Consider the following 23,714-nt stretch of genomic DNA (forward strand, 5'->3'; position numbering starts at 1 on the left):
GCAAATCTTAAAATACTATGTAGATATTAGTTGTTACCATGATTGTTATGGTAATTACCAGTGAGGGGTGATGGGATGAAGTGAATGGAAGACTCACCAGACCAGTAGTGTGACTCTGGACAAGTCACTTAATGCCTCCATCCTCTAGGCAACTTCCTAAGGCTATATCCTACAGATGAGTTCCCAGCCTGTATCTTTGGAGAGAGTTTCCACAATGGGGAATTTCTTATATCAGTAAAATCACAGGTCTGAAACCTATTCCCCGCCACACACACCCCCAAAACCCGGACATTGACACAGTACTTTAAGACTGGCAAAACATTTCACATCAACTATACAATCTGATCCTTTTAACAGGAGGCAAATGCCCTGGGCATGATTATCATCATTTTATAGATGAAGAAACAGAGATTATAAAGGATTAAGTGATTTGCCCACCTTCATACAGTTAGGAAGCAGCTGAGCTAGGATACAAATCCAGGTCTTTATCCACTAAACCGCAGGGCCGCAAGCTTTTGGCTTCATTTATAGACAAATTTTCAAAATGTGCCATGAGCTCCAAGTTCTTTGGTTGGTTGGGTTTTTTGATATAACACAATGGCTGTGTAAAACATAATCCCGCGTGCAGTAAAGGAAGGACACCTGTGACAGCAGGTACCGTGTAGTAAGGATTCAGGATGTGGCTATCTTCACATTTTGACAACTTACAGCCCTGGACTCTTACAGAGCTCTCAGGATTGCTGTTGGCACATACATACACACACATATATACATATATATATATACATACATGTGTGTATATATATGCATGTATATGGAAAGGGTACTGAAAGTCAGATCCCCATTTCAATTCACAACCCTGCTCTTAATCAATTGTGTGATCATGGACAAATCATTTAACCACTTTCGGCTTCACATCCCTAATCCCTAATAAAAGGAGATCGCCTTACCCGTACTGCCTAGCTTTCGGAGTTGTGGTAGAGAGCAATGAGATTCTGTATGTAAATGCACTTTGTGAACTGTAAAGCACCATGCCAAGATAAGGCCCTAGCCACCCTTCACCACCTTCCCCCATATATAAATACCCCAATTCCACAGACAGTAAAACCTACCTATAAAATTATGGGGTATGGGGGGGTACATAAAGGAATCATCACCACATCCCATAGTAGTGAGGGGTCTACAATCTGACATTTACAAAGGATAAAAGAAGAAGAGATACCTATGACCTTCAGAGAGTTGGATGTTGGAGGATCTTTGAAGCAGGACGAGCTTATGTGCTGCATTATGAAGGGGTCCTCTCTATTGCCAAATATGTCCCAAATGGTCAACATTCTCCATCCCTTCAGTTACCTTAGCTAGGCCTTCCCTTTTTTTTTTTTTTTTTTTTTTTTTTTGGGGGGCAATGGGGGTTAAGTGACTTGCCCAGGGTCACACAGCTAGTGTCAAGTGTCTGAGGCCGGATTTGAACTCAGGTACTCCTGAATCCAGGGCCGGTGCTTTATCCACTGCGCCACCTAGCTGCCCCTAGGCCTTCCTTTTGAACCCCGTCCAAGTAGACAGAGGGTCAGCTAAACTCACAAATATGAAAACACAAGCCTTTCAAGAGAGACAGGGCCATAATTAACATGAGGTTTCTGTGGCTTTTCCCCAAGACAAGTTTAGAGGTGCTAACCATATTTAGATTTCCCTCAGCAGTGTAGAAAGAACTGAGCTTAGAACCTCATTGTTATTGTTGTAGTTGTTCAGTCGTGCCTGACTCTTTGTGACCCCATTTGGGGTTTTCTTGGCAAAGACGCTGGAGTAGTTTGCCATTTCTTTCTCAAGCTCATTTTACAGATGAGGAAACTGAAGAAAACAGGGTTAAGTGACTTGCCCAGGGTCACACAGCTAATAAGTGTCTGAGGCCAGAATTTTACTCATGAAGATGAATCTTCCTGACTCTAGACCTGGTACTCTATCCGCTTTACCACTTAGCTTCCCAGAACTTCATTAATCCAGAATAAAAATTCCTCTTTAAAATAAACTAGGGGTCGGCTAGGTGGCGCAGTGGATAGAGCACCGGCCCTGGAGTCAGGAGTACCTGAGTTCAAATCCGGCCTCAGACACTTAATACTTACTAGCTGTATGACCCTGGGCAAGTCACTTAACCCCAATTGCCTCACTAAAAAAATAAAATAAAATAAAAAATAAACTAGGAATCTACCATATGGATTCCTCCTTGAAATGTCCACACCCCAGGTAAGCTTCTTTACTGACTGGTCCTACCCTCATAGTTCACCACCATCAGTAGCAGCATCCCTACAGGTGGCCTTACACTGTCCTTGGGTTTATGTGCAATCCTTCCTATACATATACAACTGAATTTGTCAAAAAATATAGCTTTGAAAAATGTATTTTGTACTGCTTGTCCCAGGTACCATAATTAATAGTTATGGGCCTGAAGGTAGAGATCTTATTATTTAAAATTAAATTGAGTTACTTTAGTCAATCAATTAATAGGCACATGTTTAGTCATTGCAGTCATGTCCAACTCTTCCTGATCCCATTTGGAGTTTTCTTTTTTTTTTTTAATAGATAAAACATTGGTTAATTTTATTTATTTATTTTTCTTTTTTTGGTGAGGCAATTGGGGTTAAGTGACTTGCGCAGGGTCACACAGCTAGTTAAGTGTCTGAGGCCAAATTTGAACTCAGGTCCCATTTGGAGTTTTCTTGGCAAAGATAATGGAAAGGTTTGCCATTTCCATCTCCAGCTCATTTTGCAGATGAAGAACCAGAGGCAAGCAAGGTTATGTGACTTGTCCAGGGTCACACATCTAGTAAGTGTCTGGGGTCAGATTTGAACTCAGGAAGATGAGTCTTTCTAATTCCAGGTCTAGTGTTCTCTATCCACTGTACCACTTAGCTGCCCCAGTAGGCACTTATAGCATGCCTATTATATGCCAGAGATTGCTAAACATCAAGGAAACAGAGAAAGTAAAAACAGTACCAACTCTGAAGGAGCGAACATTATAATGGAGGAACCCACCATGTGTACAAATAGATATAAACAAGAAACATGCCCACAAGAAGGAAGGTAAGCTTAGAGGGAGAGGCACAATAGGAGATAGAAGAGCCGAGAATGGCCTTCATGAGTGGGATTGAGTATAGAAGGAAGCCTGTGAAACTAAGAGGCAAAAGTGACAGCATTTGTAAGTATGATGTATAGACGCTTTTTTATGGTACTTAAGAAAGAAAACTTCAGAAGCAGCCAGATTATATTTGCCAAATATATTTGGCTTGCAGGGGCATTTTAAATGGGTGAGTTTACCAGTACACAGAGAAGAAAATTGCATCGACCAAGACATAATTTGTCTCAAACTATTTTTAAAAGCTAAAATATTTAGACAAAGTATTAAAGCTTTTTAACTTCAGTGCTTCCCTAATGCATTTCCTCACCAAGATGCCAGGTTTCCTATTGGCCTTTACTGTAAATTCTACAGATGATAGGGGAACATTAAAACCTGGGCAAACAGGGTGTTTAAGGCTGCTGATATTTTTATTTAAATAAAATCTTCCCTTTGCTTCCTATAAGCCTACTCAATATCTGGTCATGATGTTCTAGAGACACTATGTAACCTAAATCTAAAAAAAAAATATTAACAACAAGAAAGGAATTGGATCTAGATACAAATTAATACATTTATAAATGTAATATAACATGATAAAAATTTACGATTTTTGTAAAGTGGGAAGATATCTTTTAGTCTAGATTCAAGGAAGAAAAATCCTATAATTTAAAATGTGGTCATAAAATATAAAAAAGTTCCTAGGTATGCATTCTCTCAGCTTTATAGAGTTTCTTGAAAAGTGAATGTTGCTGATAATTAAGTAATGTGAGAAGCTAAATATAACATAATGAGATTAGACTCACAGAACTAAAAAGACAATGAATAAAAGCCAACCATTACAAGGAATATCTGGAAGGTCTATCCCTGGAAAAAACTTGTATTGATGCCTTTTCTGTGTAATGTTACCTTATATTGGAGCACCATGATCCACTAAAGAATTTCCTTCAATTCAAGGCAGTCTGTAGATCACAACCATAGATCTCGAACTCCCACTAATGTGGGGTTTTTTATGTGTATACACATATACACATACATATGTATATATACATATAAGAATATATATATATGTATATAAAATGTATATATGCATATAAAAATTCATGTGATGCTTACATCCTAACCCCAGTTTAGTAAATACATTTGCAGATGGAACTTGAACTAGAGGCCTTCTGTGCACTCAGTGTTCTGTTCTGAGAACATATACTGAGGCTATGCCTTTCTGGACTTGCAGTGTTAGCAGGCCAGACTGGAAGAGCTCTCTGAACAGACTGGTGACAGCTGGCCATGGGAGCCTTCAGCACATTGACCACAAAGCTTCTCTGTGCATTAGCAAGCTCCTGCTTTCTGAAGCGTTCCTTTCTTTCCCTTTCATCCTACTCCATGAAAGGGATTGCTATAGAATATTGTCTCAGCTCTAATGCAAAGACAAGTTGCTGACATTTAATTAATGCACGCACACCTAATGTAAGGGGCTAAAATTCTAGCTATGATGTCTAAAATCTAATGAGTGGTCACCCCAAATTAGAAGCTTTAGCAAGAGTTTTTAGTCTTTTAAGTATTTATTAAAGCACATAAGAAGCTAGTGATCAGAGAGAAAGAGGCCAAGACACCTTCATCTATCTATCTAAGAGAGCCAGCATTTCTCCTCCGGCCAAAACCAAGGTTCTGGGGCCAAAAAAGACCTCACTCCTCCTCCTCTTCTCAGAAGCCTCCTGTCCAACAAGAAACAGGGCTGTACCACACACACACACACAAACACACACACACACACACACACACGACACACACACACACCTCCAAGCTAATTGGCTGGTAACTTTGATTGACACAACTAACAGGTGGTTCTATAATATAAGTTCCAGATGCTGACAATTCCAGACGCAAAAGTTATATGGTTTCTAAATCACATGCTTTCTCCTCATGGAGAGTTTCCCTGCAATATCTCTCCAGCAGGGGGTGTCATTCCAATTCTCACACTTCTTTGCAGATCACAGGAACATAGATTTAAAGCTGGAGGACTTAGAGATAAGTTAATCCAATGCCCACATTTTTACGATAAAGAAAATGAGACCCAACTTTATACAGGTAGTAAAATGGCAGTGCTATGGTTCTGATTGGCTAAGTGGTGAGTGTGGCCTAGAGTCAGCAAGGCCTGTTTCAAATCTAGTTTCAGAACTTATTAGCAGTGTGACCTTGTGTAAGTCACTCAACTTCTGTCCTGCCTCAATTTCCTGTTCTGTAAAATGGGATAATTAGAGTACCTACCTCTCAAAGTTATGAGGATCAAATGAAATAATAATTGTTAAGCACTATACCACAGTGCCGGGCCTAAAATATGGCCTATATTTAATGTTAGTTATTATTAATCCTAGGAGAGCAGTTAGATGGCCCTATGGATAGAGCTCTGGGCCTGAATTCAGAAAAACTCATGAGTTCAAACCTGGCCATAGGGTACTTACCTTGGCTGTATGACTCTGGTCAAGTCACTTAACCCTGTTTGCCTCAGTTACTTTATCTGTAAAATAAATTGAGAACGAAATGTCCAAACCACACCATATTGTTGCCAAGAAAACCCCAAATGGGGTTACAAAGAGTCTGAAACAACTGAGCACAACACAATGGATTAATCTAGGGTCTTCTGACTTCCAAATCCAGTATTCTTTGTACTGTGTGGACCCACACCATCTCTATTGTCTTTATATTGTAGAATTTGGTGTATCTCTTCCATGCTTTAGCAGAGTGCTTAATAATTTTTTTATTTATTTTATTTATTTATTTTTTTTAGTGAGGGCAATTGGGGTTAAGTGACTTGCTCAGGGTCACACAGCTAGTAAGTGTTAAGTGTCTGAGGCCGGATTTGAACTCAGGTACTCCTGACTCCAGGGCCATGCTCTATCCACTGTGTCCACCTAGCTGCCCCAAAGTGCTTACTAATTTTTAAAAATTGGATTGTACTGAAAGACTGATATAAAAGAAGACAGCATTTTTTCATACACTTTCTTTTTCTGTTGAAAAATGGCCATCCCAGAGAAAAGATGAAGTAACCTCCCCGTAATTTTTCAGTATAGGAGAAGAGAAGTGCAAAAAAAAAAAAGAGAGAGAAGAGAGACTATGAGTGCAGAACATTACATACACTATCACCTTCATGATGTTAGTTTTGCATCACTGCTTTTCCTTCTTACATAGAAAGACTCATTATATGTTGTAGAGGCATGTCTAGAAATGACATGTAAGTATAACAAAAGTCATCAGTAACTTATCATCAAAAAGGAAGGTAGGCAGTAGGAATCTATGAATTGGCACAGCACCCATGACTTCAAGAAATGAGGGCTATTCCCAACCCACCTCAAAAATTCTTTATATAGAGTCTCTCGACGTTTAGAGGTTAAAACCACCTTTATATTTTTCCAAACTCTTCAGTGTTTTTGGTACTTTCCTGCATCGCAGGATCTGCCTAAGAGACTTGATCCTGTCTTTTCCTTACAGGTTTGAGATAGAAGTAGAACCTTTATTTGCAGCATTTGCCCTCTTATGATGTGTAAGAACGGAAAAAGGTAAGGATGACAGATGAGAAGGCAAAAATGCTCCTCTTTTATCTGCTCCAATCTTCTGGTTCTATGGGCATCCAAGCCCCTTGCAGATTTAGATGGTCAGTAGCCCTTGGAAAGACCTACTCCAACTGCCCTAGTAGCTTCTGAAGGGGCAAATCGGAAACCCTCTTCAATTTCCTGTGTTGTTTACCCAACCTCTAAGGACAAAGCCTTCCTTAAGAGTAGTGCTCTACATGCCTGCCACCCTTGGGCCCTGCAAATAGATAAAAGCTATTCGAATTCCTTCCACCAAGAATGTGGAAGTAGTTTTTAATCTTCATTTGGAGGCTGTCCTTCTGGCTCTGGCTGTAGGATGGACTCATTATGTGGTAGCAGGCATCTTACCCAGTAAAGGGGCTAGAAATGGCCACATGGTAAATGGAATACCATGTCCATGGTTCCTTTTAAAAGAGCTTCCTGGGGCAGCTAGTGGCACAGTGGATGGAGCACCGGCCCTGGAGTCAGGGAGGACCTGAGTTCAAATCCGGGCCTCAGACACTTAACACTTACTAGCTGTGTGACCCCTGGGCAAGTCACTTAACCCCAATTGCCTGACTAAAAAAAAAAAAAAAAAAAAAAAAGAGCTTCCTGACCAAAGATTTCTCCATGAGTATTTTTTGGCTTGTAGTTCTTTAACTTTCAAGGGCAAATGGGAGCTGAGTAGGGAGGTGTGCATAAGTAATGCCAGCGTAGCGAACAACAATCAAGTTTTCTCCCTTTCCTTGTCCTCAAGCACCCTTCAGTTCAAGAACTCCTGGATGAAGAGATGTAATCGTATTTGATAAGACCAAGGAGGTTTTAGCATGTGAATTTCTAGAAGCTAACAATTAGCTTCCAGAAATCAAACCACATTTTGTTTTAAACCAGTTTCAAGGAACATGCTGCAAATAGCTCCCTGTGTTTCTGGGTATGATGCAAAGCATGCATCAGATTTTCCCAGCAGTCACTCCTCATAAACCTCCACCTGGGCTCTGCTTCACGTTTCTATTGTTGTATATGTTCTGAGGTGCTTGTGACTCATTGGTTTCCATGGCATAATAGTAAATAATCACTTTGGATGGTTTACCTTTCTTTTTTGTTGCTGTAACATAGATTTCAGAAAATTTCCACTGTGACCTCAATTCTGACCAATTCAAAGGATTTTTGCGGGCTCACACACCCTTTGTTGACCCCTCTAGTCAGGCCAGAGCTGCAGTATTCTCAGTCACCTACCCATCTTCAGATATCTACCTTGTCATTAAGGTATGTAGCCCCAGAAGGACTTTCATTTTCTGTCTGATATTTTGCCTATATTGGTTGGGGCAGGGTATGGGAGTGGGGGTAGGAATGTGTCTACCTGTCTTTGGTGAGAACCACTAATGCTCTTCATTTTCAAGTAATTTCCAAGTCAGGCTGCATATTCATTTTTCCTTTGGTGTTCATCTAAAATTGTTTCTCTTTTCCTAACTAATGTGACTAGCTGTCTCTTTCCAGATCTCAGTCATCTTTAGGTTTCTCCAAAATATGTGACCTTGTCCTGAAAAACTCACTAGATTTTATAGATAGTTTTAGGTTTTTGTAAATACTTGCCACAGAATAAACCTGTGTTATAATTTCTAGTTCTTCACAATTCCAGGAGTGGGCTTTCATCTATAAAACCCAACTTGAGGGGGCAGCTAGGTAGCACAGTGGATAAAGCACTGGCCTTGGATTCAGGAAGACCTGAGTTCAAATCCAGCCTCAGACACTTGACACTACTAGCTGTGTGACCCTGGACAAGTCACTTAACTCTCATTGCTCTACCCCCCCCAAAAAATAAATAAAAATAAAACCCAACCTGACCCCTTTCCTCCTGAAAAAATTCCTGAAACATTTGAGTTTTAAAACCCTCCATGAAAAATCCAATACTCTTCTATCCCCTGGTGTTCTTTAACTTGCATCTTAAAGGTTGTGACCATCTACAATCAGGGCTGAAATGTGAATTTACAGAAGAACCCAGAGACGGGGTCTGCAGAACAAAACAAAAACAAAACCCCCAGTTAACTCATGTTTTTTCTACACAAAAGTATATTAATTTGCCTAATTTTTCTCCCCAAAGACGACTAGGTGGGCACAGTGGTTAGAACACAGAGGCTTTAATCTGGAAGACCTGAATTTCAATGTGCTCAGACACTTTAGCTGTGTGTGACCCTGGGGCAATTCACTAAACTGCTGTTTGCCTCACGTTCCCAATCTGTAAAATGGAAATGATAATAATAGCACCGACCTCCCTAGGGTTGTTTGAGGATCAAATTGATCATATCTCTAAAGTAACTTATTAGAGTACTTGGCACTCGTAGGAGTTTAATAAATGCCTATTCCCTTTCTCAATGAAATTGATAGAATTTAAATACATTTTAAATAAATGATCCAGAAGGTTTGCTATTGTAGAGACACAGCCAAAGTGTTGACCTTTGGAATATTTGCCAAGATTATAAGAGGATGACTCAAGTGAAGGGAACTCTTTAGAGTTTGCATAAAGTGCAAAATTTCCATTATAGCGAGCACTATGCCCTCCACAGCCATGATCTTCATCTTTCTGATCTCAATTTCTTCATCTGTAAAATGGGGATAATAACACCTATCCTACCTACTTTGCAAGTGCATTATAATTGCAAGGTGTCAAAGAATCATGAACTAGTTTTACTCTTGCTGAGATTCTTAGATCCATAGTTTAGGGTCAAAAGGGGATCTTCACTATATTTAGTCAAACCCCTTCATGTTACAAATGAGGACAGAAAAGCTCAGGGGGGTTGTGACTTGTTAAAGTCACACAGCTAGTTTAGTGATAGAGGTGGGGAGGAAAACCCAAGTCTTCCAACTGAGTCCAAAGCTCTTCACTATATGACTGAATCTGCCAAATACTGAACGCACATATCATTTACTGTTTGGTTTGTTGATCATTAAATAAAGCCCTTTCCCCTGTGTGAAGTCAAAAAAGGCATATTCGAAATTGGTAGTTAAAGAACTTTAAACAAATCAAATAACAAAGTGATCACTTTGGGGCATGGGCTTTTGTTTAATTTTAATCTCATTTTGATAGGATCATCTATTCTTATTTTTAAACCCCTACAAATAGTCGTCTCTTCACATACATTTAACTGTCTAGCACATTGTTTTTCAAGGAATTTGTAGTCTAAGGAAACAAAAGCAAGGGGATTAAATGAACTTTCTCTCTGACTTCTATAGGCTTGGATTTTTTCAGAATTGTTTTGTTTCAAGGGATTTGGTGTTTTTGAAAGTTATTTCCAAGCGAGTTTGTCTAATCCAGCTTGATAAATCATCTTGTTCCTTCAACAGACCTTGAACTGGAACAAAATTATGTCAGACTCCGAAGTATAACACTACTGACTTTCGAAAATTCACCTAATTATTTCAGATCAGAAGCTATGCTATCCCTTGCTTGCAAATTTCCTTCCCAAGGCCCATTTAAATCATAATAGTCACCCTAATAGGGGCTATGAGAGACAATTACAGGTAATTTATTATCTTCATTTAGTCATCTTGCACATGGTTTAGTCCCTGAGCTTCCTTTAAGACAGAGCCCATCACCTTTTTTTTATTGTAGGGGATCATAAAGCAAATTAGTTTTGAGCTTCTATGTGTCTCATGTGCTTTTGTTTTTTATATTACTTTTGTTTGTAGATTGAAAAAGTTCTCCAGCAGGGAGAGATTGGCGACTGTGCAGAGCCCTACATGGTTATCAAAGAAAGTGATGGTGGGAAGGTAGGCCATTTTGAGTACCATTAAATGCAAATGGATTAGAATGTATGGATATTTTGAATTGATTCTGGAAAGCAGCTATGGAAAATAGTTTTAATGTGTCCCAAGATAAAGCTTAACCAGTAGCATTTAAAATAAAGGGAGAAGAAGCTCAGTTTCTTTAGCTTTGATTATAAAGATAAAGGAGAGAAAATGCAACTCACACTTGATTTCCTAAAGTGGAAAGTGTTCCTCTAGATAGCCAAGCTCTTTGAAGATATTGGTCATTTGTTCATTGTTTGTTTTTTATTCCTATTGCCAGCAGTGTATATTTTGCCCATAGTTGGCACTTAATGAATGCCTTAGTGGATCCATTTTGGATAATGAAAAAATATGAATCATCTGGCTAGGTCAGAAGCACTACCTTGCTCCTAGCAGAATTTCCTACTACCCAGTGGTTTTGTTGCATTGACCCAGGTGGCTAGTGTGATGATCACAAAAGTGACAAGGGACACCACCGTAATGAACAGAACCACAGTTCCACAACCCTTCCCTTGACAGCAGGTGATAACTTCAGAGCATGTGTGGAAATTAGGTATTGGTAGTAGGCCAAATGTATCAGCACACCAAGCCTAAAATAGCTCTAAAGGACGGACCCACACCACAAATACTAGGACTCTTTTTATGTCGTTATTTAGACACCCAGTACATATTTTCTGAAGTAAGTTATGAAAAGTGTTTAACATTTTAAAACAAGATTTATTTATTCAGCATGTTGCAAAAGACACTTATCACTGAATGATAATTATTAAGCACATTAAACCAACATCCAATGATGGCATTAAATCAGTGATGTGTTTTATTTTGAAAATTCCTGGTTTTCATCTCATGTGTGAAAGGACCCCTTGGAAACTGTTATTGCTTTAACTGGGGTGGCTGTATTAGGTATCTATTAGGTAACATCTGGAGGAAAGTTTTGGAAAAGAAGCTGACAGGGGGGCTTTCTAATTAGCTGCATGAATTGTTTAAAAGTGGTGCCATTGTTGAATACCAAAGTGACTGCCACTATGCACAGATTATAGGATTGTAGATTTAGAGGTAGAAGGGATGTGAGAGGCAATCAAGTAGTCCAAGTCCCCTCATTTAGTAGAAGAGGAAACTAAAGCACAGAGCTCTGCTCAAGATTACTCAGTTAGTAAGTATCTGGGATAGGATTTGAACCCAAGGCTATCTGAATTTGGGGCACCTAGGTGGCCTGGTATCAGGAAGACTCACCTCCTGAATTCAAATCTGGCCCCAGACACTTACTAGTGGTGTGACCCTGAGCAAGTCACTTAACCCTGTTTGCCCCAGGTCCTCCATCTGTAAAGGAGAAGGAAATGGCAAACTGCTCCAGACCTAGTCCTCTGCCAAGACGAAGAGTCAGACACACTCAAAAAATTGAAGAACAACTATGTTGACTCTATCCACTACAGGATGCTGCTTCTCATCTACCTTTCTAAAATACTGTCTCCAGCTTTGGTTCCCTCATTTCTCTACAATTCCGAGACTCGTGATGGGAAATTAATTTGTAGCCTCACACAGTAGTCTAGTTGTGGAGTTTGCAGGTAGTGTTAGCTCTGTGACACATAAAATAAAGCCATGGTGTTGACACTCTCTTGTTTCTTCTTTAGAGCAAAGAAAAGGTTGAGAAGTGAAAATTTCAAGCTGAGTCCTTCTGCCAGCGCTTGGGAAAATACCGATGCCTTTTGCCTGGGCTCCCATAAATTTAACAATTTCTTTAATGTTTATACCTTGATAGAGAGATAGCAATATGGAAACCATGGTTGGTAAGGATTTCAAGTTTGATGAGAGATCTTCAGATTTCCATTATATGTGCTATCATGAACAAAACACATGCATGGTGAACTTAAGTTGATGGGGTAGGGGGACTGAGAGAAAGGGGACCTGGAGAAAGGAAACCAGAATGGACAAAGGTAATTGCAACATTACATACACTTCTCAGTATCAAATCCAAGAAATAACTTAGAAGACTATTTGCCATTAGTATTTGTGAGATTAAAATAAATGTATTGAATTTTAAAGTGGCCTTTTCATTTAGGTTATATTCTTCCTAAAGGTTTATTAACTTTAAAACTATACACTTGGAAACTTTTTTTTCCTCTTTTGATAATTCCTCAATCTGAAGTTTTGCAATTTTTTTTGACTGTTTTCTCTCACAACCTAGCTAATATGGGAATGTTTTCCATGACCACTCATGTATAAATTATTTGAAATGCTGAGTTCTAGTGGGTGGGGGGTGGGAATGGAGGAGGAAGAGAAGTTGGAACACAAGTTTTTTTAAAAATTGATGTTAAAATTTGTTTTTACATATATTTTGGACAATAAAATTCTATTCAATATATTAAAAAAAACTATACACTTGGGGCGGCTAGGTGGCACAGTGGATAGAGCACTGGCCCTGGCCCTGGATTCAGGAGTACCTGAGTTCAAATCTGGCCTCAGACACTTAACACTTACTAGCTGTGTGACCCTGAGCAAGTCACTTAACCTCAATTGCCTCACTAAAAAATAAATAAATAAATAAATAAACTATACACTTAATAGCTGTATGACTCTGGGCAAGTCACTTAACCCTGATTGCCTCAAAAAGAAAACACCTTTAAAACTATAACCTCAAAACAAAGTGCTGAAATGTGTGAGTCCATACTCACATAATAAGCCCCTATCCTCTATGAAAAAAAAAAAGAAAGGCCATTAGATATTCCTGTGAATGAACAGACACAGGTTAAAGAAGGCTTATCCATCAGAGAAAGCAGTAAAATGTAAAACTCTACCACCATATCCCAGTTAGGAGCCCCTTTAAAAAATATATTTCTCTTTTGTTTGGATGCCATGGAAAAAGGGGATTTGTTGTAAGATTATCCAACAATCATCTTATGTAATTTGTCCCATCTCTCCCTTACTTGTCCTATTACTTCACCATCAATCTCTGGGTTAATAAATTCTCAAGTAGGATGAGTAAGGAATCCTTCAGGAGAGTTATTAAAGTTCCAAGAATCACACCTCTGTTAACTTGTAATGATTCTCCTGAGACTCTCATGATTTCCATGAAAAATTCCCATCTTTCTTTCCATGTACCCAACACATTTTCTTCTTTCTTTTTTTCTCTCATTTTATTTGCCTTGTCTTATTCATTCTTTTTGTTTATTTTATTGATGTTCTTTGAAATATTTTTTGTACCATAGTCACATCCAGCCTACACCTCATTAAACCCTCCCTTGTAACAAAGAAATGTACAGGGGGGCAGCGAAGTGGCACAGTGGATAAAGGACCAGCCCTGGATTCAGGAGGACCTATGTTCAAATCCTGCCTCAGACACTTGACATTTACTAGCTATGTGACCCTGGGCAAGTCACTTAACCCTAATTACCCTGCAATAACCACCAAAAACACAAAGAAATGTACATCAGCAAGTTAACCAACACATCAGACACATATGACAGCTTATTCAGCATTCTGTTCCATCATCTTCTTCTTTTCCATGTATCATTCATTCATTCTTTCTTTTTTCTTTCATCCATTTTCTTCCTTCTTCTCTTCTTTTATCATTCTCTCCTGTTTTATTCCATCCATTCTTTGTCTTTCTCCTTTTCTTCCTTTCCTGTCTTTCTTTGAGCATAGGTTATCAATCTGTTCCCCTGCAACATATTTAATTTGTTAATAAAGTTAACTTTTTTTAGACCCTGACATACATTCCATCATATTTAAACATCAATTTTTATGCAAGTCAGTGTAGTGCAATTTGTAATTTTCAAATAGAACTGATAGAATTAATACAAGGAAAATTTACTGGTGGAAAATCCATCTTCAATGGCAATTCAGAGTATAAGCCAGTGGATCAATAGGTATTATTAAAATATTTTGGTTACTGAAATGAAGAAAAAAAGAAAATTAAAATGATCATCTTTTTCATTCTAGGGAAAAGTTCTATGGGAGAGAGGAGAACACTGTCCCAGTCTAGAAGACTTTCTGAGAAAAGCTTAAGCTTAGAAGACAGTTATACTGGCTCGAATTTCAAAACTATCACCATGACTGTAAACAGCTTTTTCAAACAGGTACTTTGTATGTTTATTTTACTTTAGGATTCCTAAGGAATTAAGACAGTCACCACCATACTGGTATTTGCGTTAAAAACAAAACAAAACAAAAATGAAGAAAAAAGAGGATTTTACCTTTCACATAGATGGATAAACAAGTATGTTCTTATAATGCCCATAGATCAGAGATAGGAGAGACCATAGAGGATCATCTAGTCCCATCCCTTCCTCCTATAGATGAGGAAACTGAGTGCCTAAGAGGGAAGTTAAATGCCTTTTCCAAGGTCATACAGGTAGTAAGTGGTAGATGTGAAATCTGAACTCAGGTTCTCTGTTCAGTGGTTTTTCCATTTTACCAAATGGCCTTATTTAATTCTTGGGATATTCATAATTATCAGCTCTTCAAGAGTAGGGATTGTTTCATCATTTGTAGTTGTATCCCCAATAACTATCTCATGGTAGACACTTAATAAATGCTTGTTGATTATCTAAAAATTATTTTTTATCTTCCCCCTCCTCCCCGAGTAGAATGCAAAGCTCCTTAAGGGCAGAGATCATTTTTAGTTTTGTTTTTTGTGTCTCTAGCATCTAGCTAGGTCCTGAATTCGATTAATTGAATAGATTAATATTGGCAGTGATCTAATTCCTTTACAAAGCACTACTCATTCATTTTGTCATCTGGGTAATATCAATATTAAGAGTTTACTAGGAGGGGCAGCTAGGTGGTGCAGTGGATAAAGCACCGGCCCAGGATTCAGGAAGACCTGAGTTCAAATCTGACCTCAGACACTTGACACTATCTGTGTGACCCTGGGCAAGTCGATTAAACCTCATTGCCCCAACAACAACAAAAATAATAATAATGGACAGGAGGCAAAGTGGATAGAGGACAGAGCCTGAAGTCAAGAAGACTCATGTTCTTGAAATTCAAATCCAGCCTCAGATGCTTCCTAGTTGTGTGATCCTGGGCAAGTCACTTAACTAAGCTTACCTAAATTTCTTAATATGTAAAATGAGCTGAAGAAGGAAATGGCAAACCACTCCAGTTTCTCTGACAAAGAAACCTCAAACGGGGTCACAAAGAGTCTAAAACAACTGAAACAACTCAAAAACAACAAAATTTATTAAGGAAATCTACATATTAGAAATCTTCAAATGGAGAGGAGACAGCCTGGCACAGTGGTGCTGGATCTAAAATCAAAGGACCTGGATTCAGATCCCACAACTTCCTCTTATTAATTCTGTGATCTTGGGCAAGTCACTCTCTACCCCAATTCTTTATCTGTAAAATAAGACTGAGCCAGATGGCCTGTAGGGGCAATTCCAGCTATCTTATGGTGAGGGATGTTTAATCTGGAGAAGAGAAGGTCAAGGTAAGGCAGGATAGCTGATAGCCATCTTCCAATATTTGAAGGACTGTCAAGTAGAAGAGAAAATAGACTTATCCTATGATAACCCAGAGGCAGAACTAGCAGATGTTCAGATTTTGACCCAACCCAAAGAGTTGAATGTTAGCATATGCTGTTTGTTACACTAATACATTAAGAATGACTTTTCTTCTATCAGGAAGGAGACCGTCTTAGTGATGAAGACTTACTCAAATTTTTGGCTGACTACAAAAGATCCTCATCCTTACAGAGAAGAGTGAAGTCAATACCAGGTAAGGTATGGGTAGAGGGTGTAATGATTGGAATGATGCCACCTACTGGAGACTTGCTGTGGGAAAGCTCCACCATGAGGAAAATGCCTAGCTTTCCTAATGGGGAATCCCCGGGAATCATCTTTATTCTAATATTATCTAGGGCATGCCAAATTCTCCATACCACACCACAAAGCCCCACAAAACCAAAAAGAGTAATAAAAATATATTCAAATTCAAACTGGCCAACATCTCTGATTAGTGAAGGTAAAGCTAGAAAAGGGGTACTTAGGATGTTTAAAAGATCCATTTGAAATTTAAAACAGCCTATACTTGATAGTACTTTCCAATTTAAAGGGACAGGGGAGGGAAATCTTACCCAATCAGAAGATCAGAAGATGAACGTTCGGTTTTCCTCTTTGTGGTCAGCCAAACTGTGTAATTTAAGATTCTAAATGTGGATTCTAATCTGTTCCCCCAGTTTTGGGGTAAACTGACTAAAATCACTGATAAAACAAGTTTAGGTTTTTAAGGGTTTATTGGAAAATAGAAAGAAAAAGATTGAGAACAGAATTCCAACAGCCTGGCATTCCTATCTTTCCTCAAATTTCCTGTGAAGTCCTCTGCCGCCACCACCATCCAGTCAGGAGCCCAAAAAACCCCAGAGCTCTCCGCGCAGGCTCCCTTTCCTCCTTCCTGTCTCCTCCCAGACCATAGGAGGCTCCTCAAGTTGATTGGCTGGTAGCCTTGATAGACAGCACCCATGAGCAAACGTCATTTCCTGACACCAAGGAAAAGCCACAATGCCTCTGAGGCATTTTCCTCATGGTGGAGCTTTCCCACAGCAAGTCTCCAGTAGGTGGCATCATTCCAATCATTACAAGTGCCTTTGCTCTTTGCGGCATCACCAAATCCACTGATTGCTGAATACAATCGTTTGAATCGTACATGAATTTATTCTTTTTAACAACTTGTCATGTAATATGTCTCATGAATGAATCCATTATATTGGTACATTTTATTAAGTAAATCATGAATCTTGGACTTGCAGAGAAAAGATAATTAAACTAAAAATAAAAACTAAAAATCTTTTGCTACTCTGTTTCTTTAGAATGGTCCTTTTGGAGGATTAAATGAGTGTTGTGCTTCTAATAAATATCATGTAAAAAATTTAGTAAAGCAACTAATTACCAACAACTCTCAATTACTGGACAAGTCATTTAAGCACCTTGAATCTAAATTTCCTCATCAATAAAATGGGTCCTCTGGCCTCATGGTTCAAGTTAGAGCAAGGATTCAGGTTTGAGGATTCACAGAAAATTGGTACTAGGGATTCTGGCTAAATAAGTATGAGATTTATTACTATGTGACTTAGCAAGAAATCAAAAACAAAAGTCAGACACACACACACACACACACACACACCCTATATAGTAACATGGTTAGGCAAAAATTCATCCCCACAGGGCCAGGATCCATCCCTCTTATGAGGGGATTTTTCAGTGGCAAGGTTCCAATGGGAGCACATGTTCAGAGTGGAATTTGATCAAGAAAGTCTTTAATCTTAAAGATTGACTTGAGTAGGAGAGACATTAAGCTCCAGATATGAAAGGGTCATTCTTAATCAGACCCAGATGTCATGGGGGAAATCCCCCAGGGTTACCTATCAATATTAGACTAAGGTGGAGGAGTTTCCTAAACAGGACCAAAAATTTTGTGAGAGTCTGGGTTGATGATCAGAGATTCCATGAGTAGGTGTTGGCTTGAGCCTCATCCAGTCAGAAAATAAAATTGTTTACATATTAATATGGGACAGTCAGGTGATACAGTAGATAGAGTGCCAGGCCTGAAGTCAGGAAAATTCATCTTCCTGAGTTCAAATCTGGCCTCAGACACTTACTAGCCATATGACCCTGGGCAAATCACTTAACCCTGTTTGCTTCAGTTTCCTTTTCTGTAAAATGAGGTGGAAAAAGAAATGGCAAACTACTCCAGTATCTCAGCCAAGAAAATCTCAGAAGGGATCACGAATAGTAGGACACAACTGAACAACAACATTGTCATCTTATGACTGATATACTTTGCTTACCTATTGATTTTATTTTTTAAAATTGTTTTTCTTTTTTTGCCAAAGGTTTACTTAGGCTAGAAATCTCCCCAGCCCCAGAGGTACTAAACTGCTGTTGTCTGACTCCTGAGCTGTTACCTGTGAAACCATTTCCTGAAAATCGGACCCGCCCACACAAAGAGGTTCTGGAATTCCCAATTAAAGAAGTTTATGTCCCTCATACTGTCTACAGGTAAAAGAAATAAGAGTTCTTTTAAGACCCACAAAGCTCCTATGACTGGAGATAGTGCTTTGGATTTTTCATAGTTCATAGACTTGGGAATTTTTAACAGAAATCTCCTTGGCCCACCAACCATGATTCTGCTTGAACAAATGTATCCTTCTCTAGTATCTTTGCTTAGCCAAATTTTAGGTGCTCTAAGAGAAATTTAAAAGTTCTGTTTCTTTGGAAGTTTTCTTCATAGTCCAAGGGACCAGGAATATTTTTCCTTCAATACTTTTTTGAAATTATCCACATATTCTTCAGTGTAAGTCCTCCTTTGACTAACACAGATCTTAATCCTTCCATCATCCCTCAGTAGGTAGTCTTTGATAAGTTGCTGCAAGAGACTGAAAAAAATCCATCAGCTGATGGTTAACCTTCTGATATTATATGTAGACAGAAAGGACCCGAGTTCACACTTCAGCCTGGACACTTACTGTACATGTGTACCTGAATTCAACTTTCTTTTGGCCTCATCTGTAAAATGGAAGTAATATTTTGATGCAACCCATGAATTAATTCTGGTAATATGATAAATTCAGGCATGGGGACAGCCTAAGCAAAAGCAATGATGAGGAAAGATACATGGCATATTTAAAGTACAGCAGGTAGTTTGGCTAGAGTAGAGATGTATAGAGGGATATGAGATAAAGCTGCAACTGCGGAATGATGTCTGATTGAGGACGGTCTTGCTTGAATGCCAGGCAATCAATGAGTCAATCCTTACTATGTGCTAGACCCTGTGCTAAGGACTGGGGATGGAAAGAAGAAGCAAAAATAACCCCTGCCCTCCAGGCAGCTAGGTGGTGCAGTGGATAAAGCACAGACTCTGGATTCAGGAGGACCTGAGTTCAAATCTGACCTCAGACACTTGACACTTACTAGCCGTGTGATCCTGGGCAAGTCACTTAACCCTCATTGCCCCACCAAAAATAAAAAATAAAAAAATAATCCCTGCCCTCTACTAGCTAACATTCAAATAATTTATGTGTGTGTATGTGGATATATTATATATGTATGTATATATATATATATATGTGCGTATATATATCTAGATATATCTAAATATATACACACATATATTTGTGTACACACACACACACACACACACACACACTGAGAAGAAATAAGGTAACCTTAGAGGGAAAGACACAATTACCTTGGAGAACTAGGATAGTCTTCTTGCAAAAGACAAATAAGTTTGAACTTTACCTATTTCACAAAGTTGTTGTGAAGGAAGGAATTTTTTAAAGTATTTTATTTGTTTTAATTAGTCAAGAGCTACCTTCTTACCCACTTTTCCCCCCAACTCCCCAATTTGAGAAAACAAGAAAAACAAAATCCATTACAAAAATGTACAGTAAATCAAAACAAATTTCCACATTGGCCATGTCCAAAAAAAAAAAATTGTCTCATTTTTCATTCCTTGTCCTTCACCTCTCTATCAGGAACATGCTTTAATACTTTGGAATCCTGGTTGGTCATTATGCTGAGAAGAGCTCAGCACAATGGTATTCTATCACATTTACATACCATAACTTGTCCACGCATTCCTCAGTTTATAGGCACTCACTCAGATTCCCAACCTTTGCCACCTCAAAAAAAGATATGATTTTTTTTACATCCTTAGAATTCATTTTGCTTTAATCTCTCCCTTAATTCTCCTCCCCCCTTTCCCTCCTATTTCCCTATTGAATGAAATATATTTCTATGCTCAACTCTATGTGGGTATATGTGTTTCTTCCATCTTTTGACCAGTTCAAGTGAGAACGAGTTTTAAGTGTCAGCCACTACTCTTCACCCCTCCCTCCTCTTTGTCTGTATGGGTATATAATTGGGCACCCTCATTATGTGAGATAATTTTCCATAATCTTCCTACCCACAACCACCCTTGGGCTTCATGCCCAAGCTGTGTTTTGCTCTGAAGCATTGATTGTTGACGTTTTGGAATCATTCTCTTTTTTGTTTATATCTTGTGAGTCTCTGCTGCCAAAATAGCCCATTATGGTGGGGTTCTTTTTTTGTTTGCCCATACTTCCAGACTATTTCTTGACACTGGCCTTGATGTACAAAAAAACAAACAAACAGACACTGGCCTTGATGTAAGGGTAGGGCTCTATGGCATTTCTGAAGGGGAGATCTGGGCTAGTCCTATTGTTGCTTTCTTGGGGTCTCGAGTTTTGTGTTATTCTAGGATTTGGGGGACACGTTAGGGACCTTCATGCTTTCAGTGCTCCCAAAGGAGTCTGATCAAGGGCAAAGTTTGCTCACTACCCTCTCCTGCTGGTCTGAGCTCTGCAAGTTTCTGTCCTGGATTTGGATCTGAGGAAGAGTAGTCTGCCGCTGGACTAAACTCCTATTGGTTGATGGGAAAGCTCTGTTAGTTCAGGGGCAGAACTGTAGCCTCCCTGAAGAAAGTTCTTTATAAATTTATGACTGTTTTTATGTAAGTAGCAATTCTGGTGATAGCGATTAGCCAGGCTGGTCCTTAGACCACTGATACACAATCTGACATTGGCCCTGTGCTCAAAGCTTCTCCATTTTGATACAGCTTATATTCCACTGACAGAGATCTTGAGACCCCAGAATCATTGCTGCCTCATGTTGTTGGGGAGGAAGTTAGTGTGGAGGAAGGACATTTTAGAGAAAATGAAGAATAGCAATGCAGTCTAGCAGCAGCAGCTAATTTGCAAAATGCTTTACAAATATTATCTAATTTTATCCTCACAACAATCCGGGCCGGTAGGTGCTATCTACATTTAACAAGTGAGGAAACTGAAGCAGGCAGAGGTTAAGTGACTTGCCCAGGGTAACACAGCTAGTAAGGATCATAGACTTATAGAGTTAGAAGGGATCTCAGAGGTTATATATCCTCTAACTTTCCCAGGGTTTTTAGAGTTAAGAGAACTATAACCTGCCTTTCATACAATGACTATTATCTCTCTTTCTGAGTTTGGTTCTGAGGCACTACGCTTCCAGCTTTTTCTTCACTTAAGCTGTTTTTCACTGTCTGAATCCACTGGACACGTGAACTTTCTGGCCAGGGTCTTTTTCCATTATGTAACATTTAAATACATTATGAAGGAACTGAATACTATCGTCCTCTACTCTCTATAGGGGCTTGAAGGAACATAGATATTTCCATAAGACCATAGATCTTGAGCTGAAAGGGACCCTCTAGATGTAATCTCATCCAACCCCTTATTTTACAGATGAAGAAACTGAGGCCAAGAGATGTTAAGTGATTTGCCTATCCATAGTCAAGCAGGTATTATCTAAGAGGTAGGATTTGAACCCAGGTCCTTTGACTCCAAATTCAATGATCCTTCTACTGTATCATGCAGATTTGCTCAGGGTCATATAAGTAGTAAGTAGTGGGGGCAGCTAGGTGGCGCAGTGGATAAAGCACTGGTCCTGGATTCAGGACTCCCTGAGTTCAAATGCGGCCTCAGACACTTGACACTTAACTAGCTGTGTGACCCTGGGCAAGTCACTTAACCCTCATTGCCCTGCCAAAAAACAAAAACAAAAACAAAAAACAAAACAAAACAAAACAAAACAAACAAACAAACAAAAAACAAGTAGTAAGTAGTATATCTAGGATTTGAACCCAGGTCCTGTAAAGTCCAAGTCTATCAGTCTTTCTTCTGTACCACAATGGCTCCATACTTCTACTGAGGCTGTGGTTGTATCCTTTTGCAAAATCTCATTCTGTACTTGAACTCATGCTTGTGTTATTGGAATAGATTTGCACAAAAATGAATTTTGTGGCTCTCCAATTTGCCTCAGCATTTCATTACCCACAGAAGGCGTTTATTGCTCGTCTACTCCTTTGCAATGAACATTATCCTTTAATTATATCACAGCTATTCTCAGAGTACATTAGTGAGAACTGAATGATCCCCAAATGTAGGAGTGCCAACGAGGACAAGTCTGAACAGAGCATTTTTTGCTTAATTGGTAATATAAGGTCAAGAGCTGCAAATACCAGGTGAATGCACTGTGTTCCCCAAGAATACCAGAACTCTACCAACCCCCACATATGTTTATCTGAGGAAAGTGGCGAAACAAACTGAAACTTGGGATTCTGATATCTGACACAAATTCAGTGAGGATGTGAACTTGGGTAGGGCAGGTAACCTGTCCCCCAGAATGTTTGGCTTGAGCCCCCCACACCCATGATCCTAGGGAAGAAGGGAGATAATAGGTAGGGTATATGGTGGTCCCAGCAGATGGGCACCACAGTATAGGACTACTGAAGGACACAGTATGCTAAGAGAGTGGGTAGGAAGTGGGACCTTTAAATGTAAGCTATCCTTGGGGCTCAGGGGCAAAGCTCTGGTTGGTTCTGAGAGCAATTTTCAATTTGGTTTGACTGTATTCCCCTATCTTAACTCCAAGTCCCCAAAATTATATGAAGGAAAGAAAAGGTAGTACATTTGATTCTTTCATTAATTTTTAGTCGTAATGACTAACATATATATAGCACTTTAAGGTTATAAAAATGCTTTATATACATTATTTCATTTGGTTCTCTCAACTGTCTCATGAGGTAGATACAATGGGTATTGGCATCCTGATTTTACAGATTTGAAAACTGAAGCTGAAAAGCTAGGGATCTACTATGTGGCACACACAGTAACTGTCAGATGAGATTTGAACCCAGATCTCCTCACTCCAATTTCAGCTTTCTTTCCACTGTACTATATTGTCACTAAGTGCTTTCTTTGCAGCTACTTTGACTAGTCTTCCCAGTACATGCACACTTCCCAGTACAGGGGCACACTTATGACAAGAAAAGGATATAGATTGGACAAGCGGGCAGAGAAATAACACTTTCCAAGTACTACACCAATCCATAGGAAATATCCAAAGGACCAGAGGAAGGTCTGCGATGGTAGGCCCTCTAGTGAAGATTTGTGAAAAGACACGGAAGAGAATCCCACAAAAAGGAAAGGTTGAGGATAAGTTGTCATCCGCATCTATGTCAGCCAATTAGTAGGTATTAAGCACCTACTATGTTCCATGTGCCAGTGACTAAGGATACAAAGAAAGAAGGTAGGGCTTATTAGGTAGTACTTTCTGAGACTTGAAAAAAGCCAGGGAAACCAGGAGATGGAGACAAGAAGGGAGAATAGAACATTCAGGCAGCCAGTGAAAATGCTCCAAATCTGTCTTGTTTGAGGAGGCCAAGAGGTTGTGGAAGGGATTAAGGTAGAAGAA

At 39.1% G+C, this 23,714-nt stretch overlaps 1 protein-coding gene across 1 annotated transcript in view; it reads left to right on the forward strand.

Moving 5' to 3' along the window:
* The window catches only part of DOCK8 (dedicator of cytokinesis 8), a 330,991-nt gene that overhangs the window by 150,509 nt on the left and 156,768 nt on the right, over positions 1-23,714 (forward strand). The window contains 9 exon segments of the mRNA XM_043978441.1: positions 6,599-6,641; positions 6,643-6,666; positions 7,795-7,944; positions 10,366-10,446; positions 12,096-12,159; positions 12,162-12,251; positions 14,404-14,540; positions 16,089-16,182; positions 18,296-18,461. Of these exon segments, the coding sequence (XP_043834376.1) occupies positions 6,599-6,641; positions 6,643-6,666; positions 7,795-7,944; positions 10,366-10,446; positions 12,096-12,159; positions 12,162-12,251; positions 14,404-14,540; positions 16,089-16,182; positions 18,296-18,461 (849 nt within the window).

The sequence above is a fragment of the Dromiciops gliroides genome, chromosome 1, assembly GCF_019393635.1.
Source record: "Dromiciops gliroides isolate mDroGli1 chromosome 1, mDroGli1.pri, whole genome shotgun sequence".
Lineage (NCBI taxonomy): Eukaryota > Metazoa > Chordata > Mammalia > Microbiotheria > Microbiotheriidae > Dromiciops > Dromiciops gliroides.